General features: G+C 41.9%; 2 protein-coding genes across 2 annotated transcripts; both read left to right on the top strand.

Annotated features, from left to right (window-relative positions):
- Position 1: 1 nt before the first annotated feature.
- On the top strand, positions 2-6,323 carry zdhhc20b (zinc finger DHHC-type palmitoyltransferase 20b). The gene is made up of 13 exons (XM_070853035.1): positions 2-119; positions 1,552-1,578; positions 1,946-2,040; positions 2,116-2,236; positions 2,341-2,410; positions 2,497-2,529; positions 3,056-3,176; positions 4,034-4,166; positions 5,199-5,325; positions 5,513-5,602; positions 5,718-5,830; positions 5,933-5,980; positions 6,106-6,323. The coding sequence occupies exons 1-12, from the start codon at positions 2-4 to the stop codon at positions 5,974-5,976; spliced, it is 1,092 nt and encodes a 363-aa protein (XP_070709136.1). The 3' UTR covers positions 5,977-5,980; positions 6,106-6,323.
- A 7,411-nt stretch (positions 6,324-13,734) lies between these two features.
- Positions 13,735-22,116, top strand: slc51a (solute carrier family 51 member A). Its single transcript, XM_070853108.1, has 8 exons — positions 13,735-13,861; positions 16,014-16,165; positions 16,261-16,334; positions 16,594-16,752; positions 19,271-19,382; positions 21,236-21,382; positions 21,612-21,717; positions 21,848-22,116. Exons 1-8 carry the CDS (start codon positions 13,786-13,788, stop codon positions 21,994-21,996), a joined length of 975 nt encoding a protein of 324 aa, XP_070709209.1. The 5' UTR covers positions 13,735-13,785; the 3' UTR covers positions 21,997-22,116.
- The last annotated feature ends 2,485 nt before the right edge of the window (positions 22,117-24,601 follow it).

Below are 24,601 nucleotides of genomic sequence, written 5' to 3'. Positions count from 1 at the left end.
GATGGCGCCCACACACGTACTGAGATGCTGTCAGCGGGGTTTAGCATGGATACCTGTGATTTTTATCGCCCTGGTCGTCTGCTGGTCGTACTACGCTTATGTGGTGGAGCTTTGTATATGTAAGTAGACGTCCTGCCGCAGTGTGCCGCCTCTCTAAAGCCTCCGGCGGCGGCTGTTTCCATTGAGCCGTCCCCACAAACATACAGCTGCTGCTGGCCAGCAGAAAGTAAATGGACTGCAGCTTCAACAAAGGTGTTGGCACCAGTCTGTCCAAATGTAGATACAGCTATTTATCTGCTCGGTGCCGTCGCCTTGTGTTGCCGTGTTTTAGAGGGAGATGTGTTCAGGGCAAAGGGAAACTTTCACCGTGCTGTTATAACAGCTGCCCGCCTCGTCTGTGTTGTTTAATGTCGAGCTGAATGGAGTCTGGATGGAGAATTAAAACGCCAACTAAACGGTATTTGGCTGTCTGACCACATTACTAATTAACTCGGCACGGCTAAAGTGTTGATTTGGCTCGGATTGTTTTTGTATTAAAAGGAAAGATTTTATAGCTAAACTGATAAATACGATTATTTCGACGTGTTTAAACTGTAAATGATTGTGGATTTCCGGGGTTCCCAAACTTTTTCACATCCGCATCACAGGCATCCCCACTGGACAGGGTTTGGTGTGTGCTTTAATGTCACTGTAATTCAAAAACATATTGGTAAAAAAAGAAAGTGCACCTCCATGCACAGGGGAGCCCATCCTAGAGGAGCTCATGACTCCTTAAAATGGGGCCGTATTTACATTTAATGGCCACAGATTATATAGGTCATATAATCTATATGATTATATAGGTCATATAATCTGTGACAGTGCTAATGAGACTGATTCATCTGACCGATTTTTAGGTGCTAGAGGAGGTGAAAGCTCCCAAATGCAAGAAAGAAATGCAGAAATTTGACCCATAAAATTGATAGTTGAAGTTAGTTTTTCTGTTGGTCCATTCCTGATTGATTTGTAGATTTCTGAGCATCTTATCTCACACTGGCCCAAAATTGGAGACTGAAAGTTCATTCTCAACCTTGGGGGGAAAAAAGTCGTTGAGGAAACAAGGTGGACGACGAGTCCTCAAAGTGCTCATATAAATGGAAATGACAACTGGGCAACCTCCATGTGCAGAGGAAGGTTGTGTGAAATGACTGAAAGCTGCAGAACAGCCACTCAATGGACCTTGTGGTTATATTGTTTGTCAACTAGAAAAAATTATTTAAACTACATTGCATGATTTTGTGTAACACATATTTAATGTTGTCTTTCATTCTTATCCCTTTAAGCATTTTGTGATTTGTGAATTTGCCTCAGGATGGTTGGGAAGCACTGGACTAGATAGTTCAAATTTACTGCAGGAGCATTAATTTCTTAAGCATTTTTAATCCAAATGCAGTTAATCCCACTGTCAGATCTGTTACCACCAGTATGATTAATGCCACTATATTTAACTGTCGAGATGACAGTTTGTTTTTTATCTAACATTTTTTTCTCTTTTTTTTCTTTCTCCTACAGTCACCATCCCAAATGTAGGAGAGCAGAGTAAGTGTCTTTGACAATCAAAACAATGTTTATTTAATACATCGTGAATATTCTTGTTACTGAACTGAGCCAGTTTGCTATTTACTGGAATAAACTCTGAGGGCCGGTGAAATATGCTCTGTACACTTAGCTAAAAAAAGCTGGCACAGAAGAGATGCTCTCTGAAAATGCTGAGGTCGGTCTGCTTGAAGCGCAGCACTTCCTCATTAATTTGATATGTAGATGTACTGTGTTTCTATATATCCCAAGTGGCAACAGCAGTTCCTCATGTCAACTTGTTAATGGTAATTTGCTTGTGTTCAGTGTTGGTATATGTTTCAGACTATATGCTGTGGGTCCTGACGCTCTGTTTTGTGCTTCCTTCCAGTTGTCTACCTGATCTTCTTCCACCTCTCTTTCATCATGTTCGTATGGTCTTACTGGAAGACCATCTTCACCAAGCCTGCCAACCCCTCCAAAGAGGTACAGTAACCTGATTCTCCAAGAGAAGCCCACCAAGTACGCATATCTTTTAACAGTCTGGTTATTTCACTCCAGTTCTGCCTGCCAAAGGCCGAGAAGGAGCGTTACGAGAAGGAAGAAAGGCCGGAGTCCCAGCAAGAGATCCTGTGGAGAGCTGCCACCAGTCTGCCGCTGTACACCCGCACAGGAGCCGGAGGTACGTTCATCCCGTGTGTCCTAAATGTGAATGTCTTAGTGAGAGTTCATTTGTCTGTCTATGTGTTTGAGCTGTCCAATAATAAAATGCTGTTGTGTTGACAGCAATCCGTTACTGTGACCGCTGTCAAGTTATTAAGCCAGACCGGTGTCATCACTGCTCCGCGTGTGACATGTAAGAAAACCATAGATGTTTTTTTCTTCCAGTTATCTGTCATCCTTTGAAACAATATCAACCTTTTCTCTTGCTGTGTGTGGCAGGTGTGTGCTGAAGATGGACCACCACTGTCCCTGGTATGCAAGACCTGAACAAAGAGAGACACTGCACATACGACATCTCACATTTAAGTCCCACAGAGTTAGGATGGCTCACACTTCATGCCAAGCATATTTGCAGCAGTGCCATCAAGCTTTTCAATGTTAATCCATTTTTTCTGTGGTCATTTTAAGATGACAAATGTTTTGCACCGTGAGTGTTTTTCACTGGCTTCATGCAGGTACGGAATTGCATTTGTTGTATGATAATCTTGCAGCGCGATGTGTTGCCAAAACACCTCAAAAACGACTTAATTATCCACATGGATCACGTTCTCATGCCCTGGTTGCTTGTAATGTTTGGCAGAATTAACCTTGATTAGCCAAACACATAAAGGCAACAGAGCTTTCTACTCTGGTTTGCACCGAAGGAAGCAAACAATCGGCCCATTGTAAACATAAGAGCAGCACAAAGCCTCCACCTTTTGAAAGATCACGTTGATAAGATTTCTACTTGGGAGGAAGTGATGTCAAACCTGACCTTTCTGTGTTTGTGTGTCTCTAGGGTGAACAACTGTGTAGGATTCTCCAACTACAAGTTTTTCATCCTTTTCCTGGCCTACTCGCTGGTGTACTGTTTGTTCATCGCAGCCACCGTACTGCAATATTTCATAATGTTCTGGACAGTGAGTAATGATGTGCCGACACTCACCCTGTTCATCCTCAGCATGCAGCAAATGTGTACGTGTGTGTGTGTGTGTGTGAGAGAGAGATGGTTCAGAGGATGCAGATTCGGTCGCATGTCAAAGCCTGGATGAGCATCCTCTGAGTGGGTTGTGCATGGTGCTGACCTCTCCTGTGCTGAGCTGTGCTGCTCCTCTGTTTTCTCTGTCCTCTCTCACCCTTCACCCCTCTGACCCCCCTTCTGTTTCCCCCTCTGTTATCCCCAGTTCCCGCACACTGGGTCATTGTTCTCTGATCTCTCTCCTTTCTGTCTTCCCCTCCAGTATACCAAGCATCAGTCACACCACTCATGCGTTTTTTGTAGCCATTCCACTTCTTTTTCCTCTCCTCCCATCCTCTTTCATCCCTTTGTTTTGTCCATTCTGGGCACACTGTGTACATTCACCCACTCTTTCTTTCATTTCCCCCACCCTTTCACCCAACTTGGCCATGACTTGTATTTGCCTGCTGATTTCCCTCCTTCCCACCTGTCCTCTCCTGGTGTTGCTAACCAGTCTTGTTTCTGTTTGTACTAAAGCTTTGCCGGAGGAAATCGGCAGAGAACTGCCCAAAGGTAACCCAGCTGTCCTCCGAAGCCTTTAGTGTTGCTGTGCCTCACCATCGTTGCCATGTTTTTTTGTTGTGATAACCGTGCGGTGACGTGGTACACACGATACTCTTCGTATTTCTCTGTTACGCTGCCTTTTTCCTTTTCCACTTTCCCGCGTTTCACGTTTTATTTTCCTCCCCATAAACATCCTCCGTGTGAATTTGTTATTGATTCCTCTCTCGCTCTCCTCTTCTCCCGTCTCTTCCTCAGAATCAGCTGCCAGACACTCACGCCAAATTCCATGTCTTGTTTCTTTTTTTTGTGGCGGCCATGTTCTGCATCAGCATTCTGTCCCTCTTCAGCTACCACCTGTGGCTTGTTGGGAAGAACAGGTCCACCATAGGTAACAAACACACATGCACACACATTGAGCCGGTGTTTGTGTTATTACAACACATTTATCTGCATGTACTGAATGTGTTGTAAGTTGTGTTAAAGCAACATTTTGCATCTATTTTAGCTTGAAAATAATTTTGATGGTACTCTGACTCATAGGGACTCAATATAACTTGCGTTTTACAGGACTATATCACACACCATCTATGTGTCTATGAAGCTAACTCACAACTGTGGGTGCAGATGTTTTCCGTTTTTTCTTTTGCTCCCCGGCCAGGTCTTGTGTCGAAGTCTGTTCCACTTTGAATATTTTTTTTCTCAATAAAATTGTGCAGTACCGTTCGTCACTCAGACATCAACAGAATTAATGGCCTGCTGTGGCTGCTGCTTATCAAACCTTACATAGTTTTGCCTTAACACAATTTTTAAGGTTTCCAACAGTGTTGTAGATGTACAGCGGGTAAAATAAGTATTCACCAATTTTCTCTGTAAATATATTTCTAAAGGGGCTGTTGACATGACACAACAACCCATGCAATCCACACATGCAAAGAAATCAAACCATAGATGTTCTTAAGTTATGTGTAATAATGTGAAATGACACAGGGAAAATGTATTGAACACATGAAGAAAGGGAGGTGCAAAAAGGACTGGAAAACCAAGGCACCAGCTGAAATCAATCAGTAATTAGAAAGCAATCCTGCCCCTTGTCAGTGCAAATTAATATCAGCTGGTTCAGGCCCAACTGATGGCCTATAAAAAGGTGTCTCATTACCAAGGTGTCACACAAGAAACATCTCACGATGGGGAAAAGCAAAGAGCTCTCTCAAGCCCTTTGCAAGCATATTGTTGCAGAACATACTGATGACATTGCATGTGTTGTTACCAACATCTGGTGAACCTGTAGAACCATATTTACGTGACATTTCACCTTTTGGTTGTTTAATGAGGTCTGTATGTGTCTTCCCTGTTCATTCCTGTCTCTCCATGTTTCTCTCTCTCTCTCCCTCTCCCTCTCCTTCCCCTTCCCCTTCCCCAGAGGCGTTCAGAGCACCAGTCTTTAGGACAGGCTCTGATAAGAACGGCTTCTCTCTGGGTTTCCGGAAGAATATCGCTCAGGTCTTTGGAGACCAGAAGAAGTACTGGCTGCTGCCCGTCTTCACCAGGTAAAGGAGACAAATGTAGAATTGAACATAGAAGATAAAGAGGCTCGTGTAGCGCTGACACCAAAACAGAAACAGTCTTCTTTTTAAATATCAGGCTGTACTTCTGACCCGATGCAGTTTGTTTCCCCGCAGGCATATGTGGATTAATCTAATCTTGAGTTTCTCCTGTCTCCCTTGTTTACTACAGTCAGGGAGATGGTCTGACGTTCCCCACACGGCTGGTCAACGTTGATGTAGAGCAGGCCACGGTGACCCTGCATCCAGAGCCCAATAAAAGGTGCAATTCCTGGTGTAATAAATGATATTATTTGACATGAGGCTGTGATGAAGGTTTACGTTTTGGATGGATGCACAGTTAACTTTGCTTTTTTATTTGCTGGGTTTGTTTCCAGTGCTGCCGATGTCCCCTCGACCCTGCTCAGCGAGTCACAGAATCGCCTCCTGAACAACGACCAGCATGCCAACAACATCGGAGACCATATGGCTAATAACACCCTCAAATCAGGTGAGATCTACCAGGGATGATTGTATTTTAACAGGGTTAACATTAACTGCTCACTGTCTGTGTATCTGTCACCTTATCACATTTTCTTCATTTGCTTCACAGCTGAAAGTGAAACCATTACAATCTCTATGGAGAGCGAGTCCTAACCAGGTAAACCACGTCAGTCTGTATGTTTGATTGCAGCTCTGACAGATTTTTCACATGGAAGTGTTGCATCGCACAATTATGTCAATGTTGAGTGTAATCATCTTTGTTTTCTTCCGTCTCTGCCACAGGAGAAACCCCTCAGTCATCTAATATGATGCCTTAAGCAACGCAACAGTTAAGTTTGTCACCATGGCAACAGTCTCCCAGCGCAACCCCATCCCCTCAGACCCAATTCGGAGTAACTATGGAAATGCATTTCTTTCGCCCATCACAGCACAGTGCTGCATCTATGGCACTGGCGTTTCCGCATGCGGTGTCATAAGCAAATCTCACACCAACCCCCACAGGACACTTGATACACGTTGGTTCCTGATCACTCACACACACACGCCAAGAGTCACACATTCAACTGTGCACATGTGTCCTCGTGTTGTTCAGTTTTTCTTTTCCTCACAACTTAAGCATTTATTGATCATGAGAAAATTGACGAATTGACGGAGGGGATAAGGCCCACTCCTGGTGTTTAATGAGAGAACTTTTTGTGCCAAAAGCGTCTTGGTTGCACCGGGACTCATTTTATAGGCACAAAGCTGCGGTGAAGAGTGAGGGACAAACCGGAGGAGTGAGATTTGTTTTGAACCTTTCTCTTTCGTGTTTTTAGAAAGGCAGTGCATCCCATGGAGATGGATCAGTTAATCAGTGTGGCCGTTTCCCATTTATTTTTAACACATAGTATAGGAGCGCATCTGTGGTCCGCAACTCTCGAGATGGATGTTTCCCACCAAAACCCGGACTATCTTACAGAGGACTCTACTGCATGGTTCAGTGGACTGAACCAGCGCAAATAAGGGAAGACTGTAGCTGGGTTTTGGGTGGCGTTTTGGATATCTGAGCACAAAGATGGCACATTTGCACTTTGTAGATTATCAATGTCCATCAAAACAACGTGCTGCTTCTTTTTTTTTTTTTTCTTTTTTTAATCATGTCCAAAAAACATCCCAGGTGTAATGGATGTTGGATGATCATGTGATTTATGGTGTATTTGTATGTGTGTGAATCAACAGTTGAAGTGGCAGTCTTTATTTTTCTTTTTTTCTAACAGAAACTAAAAGAATCAGCTTTATGTGTTTTTGTGGCCAACTTGTGTTAAAACATGCTGCTTATCGATGGACAATTTGACCTGGGACGTGTATTTGACATAGTGAAAAGTGTGGCGTCCGTCGCAACCTGTGTCACTTTCTGATCAGTGATTCTTAGCACACAGTGTCTACATGCTGTTTGTCTACAGTGCCCAGTGCTTCACCCATTACCAAGACACCCACACTCATTGCCAAATAAGGGCTGACCCGTCAGGAGCTCTGACCTCTGGACCTGAAGTGTTTACAGCATCCTAGCTTTATCCTCACTGGCCAGTGTCATCATAACCAAATTCTGCATAGCAGTCGTTGTGGCGCAATATTTTATATAGTTCCATGTGTCCCTCCTGCCTGTTTGCCATGATGTCCTCTGCAATACCAGTGCTGGCCAGCAGGTGGCAACAAGGCTCCTGTTATCATTGGGAGGGAGATTTTTCTGAACTTGTAGCTCAGGGCTCAATTCACTTTCAGTCTAATTCGCAGGTGCAGCTTTCCTCAGAATTCAGTATTTTCATAATATGTGCATAATATGCATTCCTTTCATGTAATAACTCACCCATATTTAATTTGACGTGAAAGTGAATTGAGCCCACGCGACCTGTAAAACAGAAACTGCAGCTTCTGCCCACCTCCTCTGCTCTGTGTGTACTCTGGAGTCGGCTCAGTGTTGTGACGTAGAAACGTTTACAGGAGCCTCAGCCTGTGTAAAACTCAATGGTGAACTGTCTCGTGCCAGTGTTGAACATCTGGGGTTCGACCATAACTTGGAGGGTCTCTCAAAATCTGTAAAAGAGGCATTTTTATTGTCGCAGAGGTTTAGATGTCTTTACTCATGCTCACAGCAACGTGTGAATTCCTGTCAAAGGACAGACTGTTTTGTCAGTATAACCAAATAACAATTGTTCAGGAATGAGTTGCATCCTTTTTCTGAGGAATTTTGTTATTGATATGCAACTTTACGGTTTCACAGTAGAGGGCAATAAAATAAATTCCCGACGTCTATCTGATCACATCCCTGACTGTTGCTGGACAAGTCCCCAGTGAACCAGATCCCACCAGGCTTTTGTGATGTACAAGTTTACAGCTTGTTTCTGTTGTGTAGAGTGAGTTAGTGGTGTTGTACAGTGTGTTTCTTGGTAGTCATTGTCACAGTTGAGCAGAATGAGCCGCGGACAGACTGGTGAGGGTATTTGATCCTGATAGATCCTTAAAAACGGCCCACACTTTAGAATTGATGTTTACGTTTTATCCATCCAATTGTGTTTTAACCCTCTGAGCCCAAGTGTGTTTCTAATTACTCTTTATAAGCCAGGGATTGGAGGACATTTGTAACTGTTTGGATGGATTATGCCGTTTGTGGCTAATTATCAGAATCCCACTGGTTTGATCTCAGTTAAGCATATTAAATTACTGTCGGAGATCATCCATCAAGCTAGGGTTACATTCAGCTCATGTAGATCTTTTTCTAAACCTCGACACTTTAAGTTGAAGAAAAATACAAAAATATACACACATTCTCTATCAACTGTAAGGAGCCTGGCTCGTTCCACTCGTCACTCACGGCCACTGATCTGAAACATTATTGCACATGTCATCTTGTTGTTTTATAAATTGCCTATATTCTCTCTCTTGGCTGTTTTGGCCACGAGACTAAAGTGCGCGTGTGTATTTTGTAATGCTTAATTGAGTGTTCTTTTGTAATATTGTCGTCTTGGGAGAAATGCTTCTGTGCAGCCATGAGATTTTTACATGTCTGTGTACATACATAACGTCTGACTAATGCTCAAAAGCATGGCGCCTAACTTCTGTAACGATGTGTTTTACCATGATAACGGGCATCATGGCGTTAAAACAGACATGGGGTTTTTTTCCAACTATTGCTAGGTGCATCATGTTTTTAAATTAGCTTTAGTCTGGTCTGTCTCAACTTTATAAATGAAGCCATAAAAACTCCTGTGAACACGGAGGAAGGAATTTCAGTCTAATTTCACGTATTTTCTTTAGACTGACTAAAACATTGTACATCTGTATTCACATTGCAGATGTAGCCTATCATAATTTGCTTATTGCTACATTTTGGTTTCTTTTTGTTACAATGTCCTATTTTACAACGTGTGTATATATATATTGATAATGTAAGAAGACTACATATATATTTTTCTTGTCTGATTAATTTTACTGTTCCTATTTTGTGAATGAAGTACATGCCTCCACACAATTAACGTGAAAATAACAATAAATGTTTTTTTTAAATCTCCAGTGTAATTACCATCTCATTATTTATTTTTTTTTGGTTAATTCACAATATATGTGCTTCTGATTTAGCACTCAACTCCTGAAACGTTATCAGACTCACAACGGGCAATTCAATCAAATCAATACAGCATAGCCAGCGAGATTGTCTTTTTGTTCCTTGCGAAAACTTGGTACCTACATTACCCACAATGCAACTCATCTGCAAAGCAACATCACTCATGCTTTATCAGATTTTATACAGCTGCCTCTGGAGCCATGATTTGAACAACTTGCTTTAACACAGGCTGTACTACTCCCTAAGTCAAAAAAAAAGAAAAAAGATGGAGTTAATGTGTAATTGTTAAAGATAAGTAAGTGTTGAGTAGATGTTTTGTTTTTCTGTCAGCGTAGCTTTAATGTATAAAAACATGACAAATACTGGCTGTACAGCAGAGCCTGCGAGGGGTATCACATGAGAGCAGGTCAGTTATGCACAGTGTTCACAGCATCGGTTTGTGCTGAAAAATGTCTTATCATTTACAAGTGCCAAATTCCTGGAGAGAAACATAACCTGATAAGTTAATTTTTGACACATGCAAATACAGACTGAGTGGGAAGTCGTTTAGTTTTGTCCTTGTCGTTCTCTGTCAGAGAAAGACAGTGAGTTGGCTGCTTTGGCCAACAGTCATCGTGGACTGAAGTTCAGGAACCCAGCTGAACCTTCACCTTTGCTATCCGTCTAACCTCCAGGCCCTTGACTTCTGCTGCTGTGACTGGTGTTGACTGTTCTCCTCATCCTCTCAAATCCCCAAACTCTAATTCTCTCCACAGAGGCAGCTGACGGGGCTGTTTGTAAATCATAAATTAAGCATATGGGGACGGAGACCCCTGGTGTGTCACATCTGTTCTGCAGAGCAGTACAGCACACTGGCCGAGGTGACTTGGCATATACTTCATAATGTAAATGCCAGGTAATACGGAAATACTGCTGCATTTGATGCATTGGAATTCCTGTATTGTTGTGTTGTGATTTAAAAGGTAACGCTCAATACTATACAGTTGCACCTAAAATGATTCAACCCCCACTGCAAATTAGGTGTATTGGCAAAAATTACTTGTTCAGTGAACAACTCAAACAAGAACAACTGAAATAGCTCAACACAGCTAAGATTACAGGTGGTTTCTCCAACTTCAACACAATTTGCCACTTTTAATGACCACTGCAGCCTCAAAATTATTCAGCCCCCTCTTGACAAGCATCTTTAGTTCTCAGTAGAGCACCCTTTTGCTGTCATGACCTGCTGCAAACATGATGCACAGCCAGACACCAGGTTCTGACAGCATTCCTGAGGAATCTGAGCCCGTTCCTCATGGCCAACAGCCTCTAGCTCTCTGTTGGCTGCTTTGCAAAGCAGCTCCAGGGCCTCACTGAGCCACCACCGTGCTTCACTGTAAGCAGGGTGTTCTTTTCAGTTCATGCCTCATTCCAGATATACTGCTGTTCCAAAGACCTGAAAAGTTACAGTTTTGTTTCGTCACTCCAAAGAACAGAATCCCAGAACCTCTGTGGCCTTTTTATATGATTTCGAGCCGACTTGTCTTGTGCTTTTGGGTAAGTAGTGGTGTAAGTCTTGGAGTTTGGACATGGACTCCTTCAACGTTAAGTATGCGCCTTACTGTAGAAACTGAAACCTCAGTGCCTGCTGACGCCAAGTCGTGCTGCAGGTCTTTTGCAGTCACTGGAGGGTTTTTGGCCTCCTGCCTCCTCAGAAATCTGGTGGCAGGTAGTGTAGCCAGTTTTCCTATAGCTTTGAACTTGAGAACTAAGTTTCCAACAATATCTCTGGGAACATTCAGTGCCTTTGCCATCTTTTTGTATCCTTTTCCTTGTTTGTACAAGGCAACGATCTCCTCTCTTAACTTTTTGGACAGTTCTCTGAGAACAAACCCATAGCCAGTCCACGTATTTGATGTGTTTTATCTCAAGCACACATGATGCAACTAAATTGATTAGCTGCATCCGGTGTGCCTCAGACAACACCTGCTCATATGAGGGATTCTGTTCAGGGGGTAGAATAATTTTGAGGCTGCCGTGGTCATTAAAAGTAGCATTTTGTGTTGAATTTGGAGAAACCACCTGTAATATTAGCTGTGTTGAGCTATTTAAATTTTGCCAATAGATCTAATGTGCAATGGGGGTTGAATAATTTTTGGTGCAACTGCACATACTCAAAACAAATAAAACATAAGTTTAATGTATGAAACATCTGAAAGAAGAACAGCACACAATATTGATTAAAAAAAGATAATAAAATAGAATATACCGAAAAATTACTTTTTCAGTCTATTAGTGTACGTGCTTTTCGTTTCAATGTGTGTGTGTATTTATGGGTGTGTGTGTGTATTTATGGGTGTGTGTCTGTGCACATGTGAGCTCCAAGCTCCCAAGGTAATGACCTCTGTGTCAGTTTGTGAGGGAGAGTAAACAGTGACTTGTTAAAAACCAAACAAGTCAAACCTCGGCAAGGCCGGAGCAGCCAGTCTCACTGAGGACCTTTTGGATGGTTTAGCCATTCAAGAAAAAAATCCATCAGTGATACCGGAGAGTGGCATTACTGTCCAGAAACACAGCCAACAGAGTCTCCTGGCAGATCATCAGGGCATCAGAATGTGGATGGATGGTGCAATCAGGTGACTTTTGGAGAGGGTGTTTTGAAAATGTCCCATTAAAACATGTCCGTAGTCACTGTGTGTGGAGTTGTTCCCTTCATCCTTGTCTGATGAATCGTCCTCACAGTCGATCTCCTCCAAGTCGGGGCAAATCCTTGTTGACGCATTAGTAACAGAGAGGTAAGCGGAGGTGTACCGTGATGCAGCCAAGACCAGCAGGAAGTGAAGTTGCTCAGACTTGATTAAAATGATTCACTGGTCATATAAGGAGACACAGATGTGGGTCATGCTGTGCTTTTTGTAATAAAGCTGAACACAGTGTACAGAAGAGTAACACTTCAGAGCAACACGGGTTGGTCACCTCTCATCCTCCCTGTGTGCCATACTGTGCCAACGATGTGCTTTACGTTACATTACTGTAAGTGTATCCCTGTTTTTATGCTCCATCCATGAGTCATCTCCAGTACTCACTCTTTACATGTGCTTGCACATTTAGCTCAAGGATTAAAAGAGATTTTATCTCAGTGCAAATGCCTCCAAGTTATTTTAACCCCTGGAAGCCAAGGTTTGCCTGAACAGGCAGGCAGATGTGATGAACAATAAAAACCTGGATATGAGGTAAATGGGGCCAGAGGTGATGTTCAGAAGTAAAAGAGGAAGAGAGCAAGAGCAAATTCTCCTCAGCGTTAACAACGAGGGTGCAGAAAATGTCTGATGGGATGAGGCTTTTGTTGTAGAAAATGTCCCTGGTGAGCTGGCATTTAATTATAAATCTGTATACAGTCCTCTTAGTGTTTCAAATTATTCAAATGTAGCCAAGGGGGCAAAAACGTTTGCTGAAAATGCCTCACATGACGATACCCCTGCACATGTTGCTATGGGAACAGGGGGTGGGCTATGTGCATGTGATGTGTGTTGTCCATGGGCTGTAGTCCCAAGAAAAGCCTCCTCTCTTACCACACACACACACACACACACACACACACATAGCTGCCTAATGCTGTAAACCTCCCCCTCCTCCACCCGGAGCCCCATTATCAATGTGACTGGATTATTGCTGCTCCCAGTTAACCAGGACTCCCCCGTCTGAGGAGAGATAGTCTATGTGTGTCTGTGTGTGCCGAGACATTTCACAACAAGTTCAAGTGTCCTCTGGAAAGCAGGGGAGGTAAGTACAGTCAAGCTGTGTGTGATGAAGACTCACAGGGACGAGGTGAGTTTGGTTTGGTTAAGTGGTACCAACCTCCACAGAACCACACAGAACCACATCATGGCTGCAGAAAGCTTCACCACAAACAACAGGTGACCAAAACACCACAAATCAAACGTGCTCTTTCACACAGTAAATCACATAATTGTTGCATTTGGATTCCCCATCACCTTCATGCTGCAGTGAAATGATGCAAAACCACCAAATCAAAGTTAAGGAAGGTAAAACAATGGCAACATCCCATCAATTCTCCGGTCTTAAATACACATGCGTGTGTGTGTGTGTGTGTGTGTGTGTGTCGGCATGCCTGCTCACAAAGCACGTTTTTACGTCAATTACCCAGCACGCGGTGATTTGTCAGACGGCTCAGCGGAACGGGGGCGGGGGCGGGTCCAGCGAGTACAACAAATGTTTTGGGTGTCCGGGAGGCACATATTCCTCTGTGGAAAGTTTTGAGGGCTCTGTTTGAATCTAGGCAGAGGAGAGTCACAGCCACACACAGAGACACACACACACACACACACACACACAGGCACGCACAAACAGCAGCAACCAGGATGAATAATGGATCCAACCGAACCATTGACCCGAGCTGCATGGACAAGCCTCCTCTGGCCATCAACATCATCCTCAGTGAGTAGACACCACAAATGGGACTCTGTAGAGCAGCAGTGTGTGTGTGTGTGTGTGTGTGTGTGTGTGTGTGTGTGTGTGTGTGTGTGTGTGTGTTAACAGTAAGGGGGAGAGAAACCAAACGGTTGATCCTGATGGATCCCTTCAAGTCCACTTTGGGAGGCTGTGTCCCTCCTTGCCCTGCTGCTTTCTGGGGCTGAAGAGATGCTAGAGAGATGCCCCCCACCCCCACCCTTACATATTCAGACAAACTACACCAGATCTCACTCTCATATGCTCGGCCAGAATGTAAAGTAGAGTGAAAAATGTAAGATTTTTCTTCTGTCCCTCCTTAAAGGCTGGGACACAAGCAGCGAGCATCAGTATCCATGTGAGCAGCCAAAGTAATGCCCAGGCAGAGCTCACTTCTCTGTAGCTCTTCACGCTTTTTTACACAAATTATCATGTTAATCCATTAATCCACTTCACTGGGGTGTTGGTGTTGTTGTAAAAATAGTACTTAGGCGTCTGACTAATGTCGGATTATCCATATTCTTTTCTCACAGCAGCCTGACGTGTGCAGCAACAGAGAGGAAATCCACTTAAACAGAGCTAAGCAATATATTCATGACTTACATCCTAAAGGAATAAATCAGTGATTAAATAAGACTAGATGTGTTTGTTTGAAAGTGCAGCGTGCCATTGGATCTTCCTGAATGGACATTATTTAGTTGCATTTTATGTTTTTATCATTGAGATTATGTCAAATATCAAGATTTCTCTGTGGCTGTTTGTCAAATGTGTTCGTTAAACAAAAGTCAATTACCTTCTTTAGACTAAATAAAGAATACCCACTTTTTAAATGTTGCATCGGTGATGTGCATTCCTAAAAAGTGCCTTCTTTTTTTGATTACAATTAATTTTATAACAATTTTCTTCCTTTATAATTTACTCGTGATAGATTGCTGAATATAAACAGTGGCATTTTCTTATGATAAGAGCTTGATCAATAAATTACTGGGCAAATAGAAATATATTGTATTATCGTAGGCTATATGTTAGACAATAAAGAACAACAAATTACAGTATGGAAATGTTTAACGTAATTTATTTAAGTATATTTTAAAGTTTATTTTTCACCTGTCTTAGTTCTTTGTAACGCTAATTTACGGGATCCTTGTTTAAAATGTTGCTGGATGTTATGTGCGAATGAATCTCACCCGATTTTATTGAAACTTACAAATGTTTTTATGTCGGCATCTGCTTCAAACCTCCAGTATTGGTCGTGCTCTCGCCTACTTGTGAATGATGGTAAAACTTTAAATGTGTCACAGGGTATCATCTGGATCAGGTTTGCCAGTAAAAAAAAAAAAAAAAAAAGTTTCACTTTCCACTTTACTGCATCAAACCAAATCTGTTGTGCACATGTGCGACGGATAAGACGTCAGATGGAGAGTAGAACTAATAGATGCTCTCTATTAGTTCTACTCTCCATCTGACGTCTTATCCGAGGACACAGACCGATTAAGCAGATGAAGGAGAAAATAGCAACAGGACTGTTTATTTGTGTGGCCGTGTGTGTTTATGTCCTGACTATCACTTCTGACTTTCAATACCAGAGAATAAATGACTCACAATCACAGGCAACATGCTGAAATAATTTACTGAACTTCTCCTCCCACTCTCTGTTTCATGTGGAGCATATAGCTGCATCTCCCTTTGTCTGAAACATCTGTTTGTCTCAGAGGTTATTACCGGCAATGACACTGAGCCAGCTATTTCTTTTCTGTGCATAATAACGCCCATGCAAATTGATAATTTATGGCTGCTGTCATGTTCTGAAAAGCAACAAATGCTTCTTTTCCATCATATAACATGATATGGTGAAAAACACGAAAACAACACATGTGTCTATAGCAACAGTCTGCATTTCATTTCCCGTGTTTCTCTCTTCACTTCAAAAACAACCATGAATCATTGATGTCACAATTTCTTAATTTCATTTAATAAGCCTGAATATACATTAACGGCCTCCCTAAAGGCTCTAACAACATGAATGCTCATTCCCCTCATGATAACACAATCAAAGATCATATCAAGTTTTAATTAGAGGAGAGCAGCCTGTGTGTCCAGACTAAGCTAATTAGTTGTAATTTCCCCTCCTTCCCTGCAGAGTTGGACGTCTTTGGCATCATCCTGTACTCTGTGCTCACCTTCATGGCGGCAGTGTCCATGCTGGTCTACCTAGAAGAGTGCGTCTACATCTATAAGAAAGTGCCGCCCAAAAAGAAGAGTCTAATCATGTGGGTGAACGGGGCAGCGCCGGTAAGAATAACACAGGCGCTCACACGGTGCGCGGGCGTCAGTCAAATGTGCTCCGTCTTCACGTGGTGATTCCCTCTTTCTGTTCTCATTTTCAGGTGATCGGCACCATGTCGTGTCTGGGGATGTGGATCCCCAGAGCCACCATGTTTACTGATATGACCTCCGCCTGGTGGGTCTCTCTCCCTCTGCTTGAATTTTACTCACCTTTCATCTCTCACTGTGCTGTGCGTTTGTTTTTACCCACCGAGCCCGGCAGTAAAAAATCACAGAGGAGAAACTCTGTAGCTTCATAACCTACAGAGAGTTTTATAGAAAGCAGTGATACTGTTTCTCTACTTTTCTACTGACTTTGCCTCTCTGACCTCTCCCCCCTGTGCATCCCTCTATCATTCCAATTACCCCTCTCTCCTCCTCTTATCTCTCTGTAGCATCTTTGCCATCGTGATGTTCAACTTCCTGATCTTGATGCTAGAGGAGGTGGGTGGTGATGAGGCTTTCCTGAGGCGAGCGGGGAGACATAAGCTCAAGATCAGCACGGGGCCGTGCTGCTGCTGCTGCCTTTGCCTCCCATATGTGGCCATCACAAGGTGAACACTCCAGTTACATAGTCTGCCCAAGCGCTCTGCCTTGAAAGCTGAAATTAACTCTAGTGAAGAGCTCCAGAGGAACAGCAGATGTGTGTGTTTAGACTGATAACAGCAGCAAGTGTCTGCATGTGGATTTAGACATCTGCTCTCATGATCCTTGGCAGGAGAGGGTGTTTTTTTTATCACATTGTTAGGCTTCAAGAGGTTTGGCATCAACTGTACAGTCATTGGTGCAGATATTGATTTAGAAACATGCGTTTATTTTTTTTTCCCCTCTGCATATAGCTTGCCTCTAATTTCAGCTTATGTTTTCTGTTTTGATTTAAATTAACAGAGCAGCGTGAAAGAAACTTAGCAAGTGTAGTGTTTAACATCTTATTTGCTTTCTTGCTGAGAGTTACATGAGAAGATCAATATCGCTCTCACGACCGTTCATTCAAGGGAAGCTTTACCACATTTTATGTGGAATAAATAGCTCAGTGTGTGCCGTGTTGACAGAGAAAACTGAGTTGCTTCCCGGTCACTAGCGCTGTCATTTGAGTCATCAGTGACGAGGAATGTTTTTTTTGGGATCTTGTTTTTGTCGTTTTTGAGCTTTTTTGTGGGAGAGGATTTAAAGGGTTTGGAGTCAGAAGTTTGCATGTAATGTATTATGCTAAATGTGACTTTTGTCAGCACATCTCTGCAGGGCAGCATAACTCAGTCAATATCGCACGCACTGGGGTATTTTCCATCAACACAGATTAGCAGAGATGGGTTGGGGTGATAATTCATGCCAGGAGTCAAATGTCAGTCCAGTCAATCTCTACATTCAGTCCATTCGCAACAGACCACATATCAAAATGTTCTCTGTTTATGCCAGTGACACATCTTTTAGACAAGTGTCTTCAGTTTCAAAAGTTTGTCCATTGCACTCCCATAATTATTTCAACAGGAACAAATAGTCATATATATGAAAAACAACTTGCTAGTAGGTGTTTTTTTTTTTTTTTGAACACCAACCATGTCCCTTAATGCTCCTGAAGATATCTGTAATTTTACATCATTTAGCAGCACTTTCCTCCTTAGCTCTCCTCCTTTTGCTCCTGATGGCCGGTCTGCCCTTGCTGATTGGACATCCAAATTAAATGTGGCAAAGTTTCCTTTTAGATATAAGGTTAGCTTAGCATAAATACTGGAAAACAGGGAGCCTGGCTTTGTGCAAAGGTAACAACATCCACCTACCAACCTCTCTAAACCTCACAAACTAACATATAGTATCTTGTTTGGTATATCTATACAAAAACTGAAGCATAAAAATGACAAGTTGTGGTATTCATGGTCCTCGGCTGTCTGCATTAATTCCTGTAAAATGGTGAACTGTCATTTTTTTCAGTGTGTCATGTGATTATTTGAGGTTGGGAGATTTGGTTTTAAAAGGGAAGGCTAGCTGTTTCCTCCAGCTCCCAGTCTTTGTGCAAAGCTATGCTCACCAGCAGCTATAACTATACATACATGAGAGTGGTATCAATATTCTCACTGAACTGTCAGCAAACACAGTGAAAAAGCGCTTTTCACGAAATGTCTGTTCATTGCAGCTTTTAAATCCACACAGTTAAAGGAATAGTCAGACATCGCTCTCACAGGGTTTGTACAAATACTCGCTTCCCCAAATCTCTACTCTGTAAGAGTGCAAAGTCAGCATGAGACATGGATATCATAATGACCACATTTATAGGAAATACACTAGGCCAGAAGCTATACTGAGAAGTATTGAGCAACATCTCTGAGGTAGTCACTGAGTCATCCCGTAATGCAAAGCCTCCAAGATGGTTACAACCACATGTTGTTTGAGAGCTCAGCCTGGTCCACAGCAGTCTTTGATGTCTTTGGTCTGTTTAAAGATTAAGTAACTTCAGAGATCCTCTATAGGTACCGCACTGGACTCACACTACGTGTTCCCTTTAGTTCTCTGAATGCAGGTTGAACACACTCCTGGTCGTTCAACTCTTTAACTCTTTCAGGGCAGGGAAGTGGGTGTTGCAGCGCACTGTAGACAGCAATGCTGTCATGCTCCGGTCAGGCTGAACTGGCTGCACAACATGCATTCACAGATACACAGATACACAGATACACACAAAATGTCCTGCTTTATACAGCGATGATGATCGACGAGCCAGCTCAGCTGTTTTTTTGCTTTGATGCAGTGTCCAGGTTCCCATCATCAGTATTATCTGTGTTGGGAAATTGTTGTTTTTCTAGGTAATTAGAAACTTTTAATGCACCTCAGAGGGACTGTTCATTTTGTTGTTGCACATGTTAAAACATTCGAGCATGGCCGTGTCTGAAGCCAATAAAGATGTGCCCAAGGCCACTCTGAATTGTTTAGAACATCCTGCGGTAATTATCCATGATTGGTTCTCTGCAATGGGGAATTCCACAATGGACTTTTAATTGTTTTTAAAAAGTGTTGAGAGACTAAAACCATTTTCTGTCATCAGCAGCTACTGTATCACAGTTTCCTCTGTTCCAACTCCAGGCGCTCTCTCTTCCTGCTCAAACTTGGCACCTTCCAGTTTGCTGTCCTGAAGATTGTCTTCACGATCCTTTCCATTGTCCTCTATACGAACGGCAACTTTGACTTAGCTGATGTGAGTTGATGCTGGATGGCATGCCCCCATGCTATTGTTTCCCCAAGTTCATGTTTGTGCCAGTTATTTTCCTCGCTTTTTTACCGTCATAGAAATATTTTATTGTGTCCCGACAACTCAGATTCCAAATGTTTTCTGTTGTTTGTTTCTAATTTAGGCTTCATTATCTGTCACTCAGGAGGAGCCATTTTTATTTTACAGCCTATTTTCATTTTCTTGGTACAAAAGCTAATGAACATACTTCATTAATATGTAACTATTGCATGACTCGTAATGATGATTTGATGAGCGAATTAATGCAGAGATATTAATACAATGCTTTGAGCTCATTAATGCTCAACACTGTGTAGCGCTAGCAGTGCTAACGTTAGCAAATGTTAGCATTCGGACTCCTGCAGACTCTTAGTCTATTGGTCAGATGCAAACATCTACATGTTGTTGCATGACTTCAACAGTTAACTGATTCCTGGCACAAGATTAACACCCAGTATTTCTCTCTGACTTTACTGAACTGAGATTGAACTGCTTCCACCTCTTATGAAATGCCTCCTCTGATTTGTCTGTTGGTGCCTGTGAGCTGGTTTTTTTTTTGTCATGCAGAAACATGTAGATACATGACCTGAACAGACCGTTTCTAAGTAGCAGTTAACTTTAGGCTAATGTAGGAACTAACTGTGAGTTAAAATTCAGTAAATGACGATCCATTAAGCGCTTACAAGCCCCATAAACTTTATGCTAGCATTTTTCTGTTTCTGTTTTCTATTGTTTGCTTCTAATTTAGGCCTCATTGTCAGTAACTCAGGATGAGCGATACTTTTTCTGACTTATTTTGTGTTATCTTGCTGCAACAGCTTGCAATTGTATTCAGTGAACAATGTCTAAACAGCATGATCACTCGCTTGATGATTCACTTTCATTTCATAAAACTCAGCTATTCTCTTGGTTTTAACACTTTATAATAAGGGTGCTTAATTAATGTGTAACTATTGTGTGACTCGTGATGGTTTGATGAGTGAATTAATGCAGAATGTATTGAGGAGTCCCTTTTCTCACTATTAGGATATTAATACAATGCTTTGAGTTCATTAATGCTCACCTCTTATGAAATTTCTCTTCTGATTTATCAGATGGTGCCTGTGAGCTGTTTTTTTTTTATCATGCAGAAACATGTAGACGTTTGCATCTGACAGCAGCAGATCAACAGACCTTTTCTAAGTAACAGTTAACTTCAGGTGATGAACTAATGTAGGAACTAACTGTGAGTTCAAATTTAGTAACTGATGAGCCTATAAGTACTTACTAATCATATGAACTCATCGTGGCTCAATGATAGCGAGCAATAAGAACTCATGATACATCCTGCATTAAATCATCCTGACTCCTGAGTTACATATTACATTACAGAAATTATCGTTTAACAAACGACATGAGACCAAAGATTTAGACTTATTATTTATAGTTTTGTGTTTGTTGACCACACTGACAAAGACTAAAACTAAAGACATTTCTATTTCATGTAGTTTTATAAGACATAACGTACATAATACATGATACTGTTTCACTTGGTTTTCACTTATTAATGAAGTCTAGTTTTATTTTAATTTTTGCTACCTAAAATGTGTTTCATTGCTTAGATAATAATAATGATGATAATAACCACGGTGCAAGGAGGACAATAGAAGAAGAAAGTAAAACATCCATTTTAAAGATTCTTTATGTAGCAAAACCAGTGTTAGTATTATTGATTAAAAAAAATTAGGAGGGATGACGTTACCATTGAACAAATAAATTGTGATTGTGAGTGTATTGTGACACGCTAACCTGACTCTACTGTGTGTGTGACCACATTTCAGCTGAGCATCGAAGGAGCTGTTATGTGGATCAACCCGTTCGTGGGCATCTTGACAATCACTGCCCTTTGGCCTGTGGCGATCATTTTCAGACACCTGAGTTCGGCCCTGCGGACGCTCAAGATCATCCCCAAGTACGCCATGTACCAGGTGAGGCACAAGAGACGCTTCAAACACACACACACACACACACACACACACTGGACACAAAGAGCTGTTCACACACCTTATGATGGAACAGGAACTAGCTGCTCTATATGGTCGGCTGTAAATAAACACAGATTTGTAATAAAATGTCAGCTTATAGGGCTGTTATAGGTGTTTTTTTTTTACAGGATTTTCCACAGTGTTTAATAGTGCACGTGTGTTTGTTTTGTAGCTGGTGCTGATCCTGACCCAGCTGCAAACGGCTATCATCAACATCTTGGCTCTGAATGGCACCATCGCCTGCACTCCGCCCTTCTCCTCCGCAGCCAGAGGCTACAGTGAGTCAACATCCATCCTTACAGCCGACGTATCCGTCCATGCATCCATGTTTTTTTGTATTTGAGCGATGATCAATCAGTCCATCCTCCCTGAAGTCTCCATTTACTTCCTTTTTGTCTGTCACCACAGTGATGAGTCAGCAGCTTTTGATCCTGGAGATGTTCATCATCACGCTGGTTAATCGTCTGCTGTATCGTCGCCAGTATGACCCTTTACCTGAAGAGGAACACAACGACAACGAAAGCACCAAGATGGCTACAATGATCACATCTGCGTGAGAGTGAATGTGTGTGTGTGTGTGTGTGTGTGTGTGTGTGTGTGAGAGAGAGAGAGAGAGAGAGAGAGAGTGCCATTTTTACTTGTCAAAATTTTACTTGTGTTTGATTAAGAGATTATATTACGAGAAAATATGAATAAATATATATATATATGAATTATGTATCTTGTGAGTGTTCATTAATGGTCACAGATTTGCAAATTCTTCAAAACTCTCCAGGCACGCTCCTCATACAGATTTTATTTTCTTCAAGGAACTGCTCAGTGTAGACTTTAGACTTTAGACTTCTTTATTTTATCCCCCATAGGGGGAAATTTTCTTGTTACAGCAGCAACAATATAAACAGGGACAGTGAAAGAACAAAGCAATAGAAAAGACAAAAAATAGCAAATATAAATATAAATATAAATATAAATATAGATATAAATATATGGATTGTGATGAAATGAAATAAATATTTACACCATAGGATATTTACAGGAATGGAATGGCATGGATGGTAGGCAGTATATTAACATCAGCCAGTGATGTTGCTGTTATAGAGTCTGATGGCTGATGGGAGAAATGACCTGCGGTAGCGTTCCTTCTTGCAGGGTGGGTGCCTCAGCCTGCTGCTGAAAGAGCTGCTGAGGGCCCCCACAGTCTCATGCAGGGGGTGAGAGGGGTTGTCCATGATGGACTTGAGTTTTGTTAGTGTCCTCCTCTCACCCACCTCCTCTATGGAGTCCAGGGAGCAGTCCAGGACAGAAGCGGCCCTCCTGACCAGCCTGTTCAGTCTCTTTCTGTCCCTCTCCGTGCTCCCTCCTCCCCAGCAGACCACTGCATAGAGGACTGCAGACGCCACCACAGAGTCATAAAAAGTCCTGAGCAGAGTCCTGCACACTCCAAAGGACCTCAGTCTCCTCAGCAGGTGGAGACGACTTTGGCCCTTCTTGTACAGGACGTCTGTGTTGTGAGACCAGTCCAGTTTGTTGTTGAGGTGAACACCCAGGTATTTGAGGGTCTCCACCCTCTCAATGTCCAGTCCCTGGATGTTCACCGGTGCAGTCTGGGATGTCTTCCTGCGGAAGTCAATCACCATCTCCTTTGTCTTGCTGGTGTTGAGCTGAAGATGGTTTAGCTCACACCAGTCAACGAAGCTGGAGACGACCTCCCGGTACTCCTGTTCGTCCCCGTAAACCCAAGTAAACCTTGTTGTATTAGCAATTTATTATCAGAAATTTTTTTTTTTTGTGTATATAATTTTGTATTTTCTGCATACCTGCTGTGCACCGACTAAAAGACTAAACACCAACTGAAGAACTAAATCACTTTCCCATGAATTTACAGTTAAATATCAGTTCAGCTCTGGGGAATAACAAGAAGTAACTGAACCCCAAATAAAAAAGACATCGGCTATAAATAATATAGCCGATGTCTTTTTTTTATGAGGCATTACATGTACATTGTAAGCATTTTGTTGCAGTTAAATTTCAGTCCCTGTATGACTCTTCTGTGGTGTTATTTGTTAGTGTGTTCAGTTTTTTTCATCCTTGTGCCGCTAGGTGGCAGTAAAACCAAAATCTGTTAAACGCTCATTAGCTTCCATGTGTGACTGAACTGGAGCCATATTATCATCAACAGGTACTTGACACAATAATTGTCTATCTACCGTCTAAAAACGTACACATTAAGCTATAAATGTGTTCAATGAATTAAGTGCACAACACATCCCCACTGTCTGTCTGAATGTGACTGTGTGTGTGTTACAGTAAGTCGCTGCGGATAAACAAGCTAATGGAAAAGATGTTGATTGACAAGCCTCCGTCCAATTGGGTTGTTGCTGTTTCTCACTTCCTGGATTTAAGCCAATCACCGCAGCGCATCAACAAGCCTGGGCCAAGTGCGGTTGACTGGAGACCTCCGAACGTACGTGCAGCAAAACACGTCAAGACGCTCCAATGGGCCGGAAGTTCGGAGATTTAACTTTCAAGATAAAATGTTTTGCAGTTTAAATTTAAATTGGGTGATTTAACACCGGTCTGTGTTTTAATCCTTCTACCCTTATTAGTTAATATGTTCTTTCAAAATAACATTATGTCTAATGGCACTAGCAATACCAGGCTATTTGAGAAAATACTCAAATAAAGTACAAATACCTCAAAATAATTCAAAATCATTTCAGAACACTATAGAACAGTTATAAAAAAGAGGTTAATTATAAGAACAATTTATGTGTTGCCAGGTTAAGTTAGTATGTCAGCCAATTGTTTTACTCTTTTCTATCATGGATAGTATTCTGTAATTGTTTGTAAACTGAAGTTTGGAAGGGGAAAATGCAGAAAAAGGGCAAAAAAACAACACATTAGATTGATAAACAGAATTAGGATCAGAGAGTTTCAAGACATGGCAACCCAAACATTTTTCTTGTTAATGGGTTATACTGATCTAAAGGGGTTTAGCAAATTAACATTAAACAAAACATTATGCACCATTTACAAAGGGTGTCCTCTTAATAAAATGGTACTAAATTTTCTATCTGTGCCTCTTATTTATCGCCCCCAATACTTAGCCTGTTGTTTTATTCTGGAAAAACACAACCGGAAGTAGCCCTCAGATTCCGACTA

The sequence above is a fragment of the Pempheris klunzingeri genome, chromosome 21, assembly GCF_042242105.1.
Source record: "Pempheris klunzingeri isolate RE-2024b chromosome 21, fPemKlu1.hap1, whole genome shotgun sequence".
In the NCBI taxonomy this organism is placed as follows: domain Eukaryota; kingdom Metazoa; phylum Chordata; class Actinopteri; order Acropomatiformes; family Pempheridae; genus Pempheris; species Pempheris klunzingeri.
This window is presented reverse-complemented; position numbering and strand designations above follow the sequence as displayed.

What these genes read in the sequence shown, in the direction of transcription:
- zdhhc20b (XM_070853035.1), top strand. Translation starts at nt 2, where the DNA reads ATGGCGCCCACACACGTACTGAGATGCTGTCAGCGGGGTTTAGCATGG. An exon ending in CACCCGCACAGGAGCCGGAG is followed by an intron (nt 2,237 to 2,340) that starts GTACGTTCATCC and finishes TTGTGTTGACAG; the next exon opens with CAATCCGTTACTGTGACCGC. An exon ending in TAATAACACCCTCAAATCAG is followed by an intron (nt 5,831 to 5,932) that starts GTGAGATCTACC and finishes TTTGCTTCACAG; the next exon opens with CTGAAAGTGAAACCATTACA.
- slc51a (XM_070853108.1), top strand. Translation starts at nt 13,786, where the DNA reads ATGAATAATGGATCCAACCGAACCATTGACCCGAGCTGCATGGACAAG. An exon ending in GGGTGAACGGGGCAGCGCCG is followed by an intron (nt 16,166 to 16,260) that starts GTAAGAATAACA and finishes TCTCATTTTCAG; the next exon opens with GTGATCGGCACCATGTCGTG. An exon ending in CCAAGTACGCCATGTACCAG is followed by an intron (nt 21,383 to 21,611) that starts GTGAGGCACAAG and finishes TTTGTTTTGTAG; the next exon opens with CTGGTGCTGATCCTGACCCA.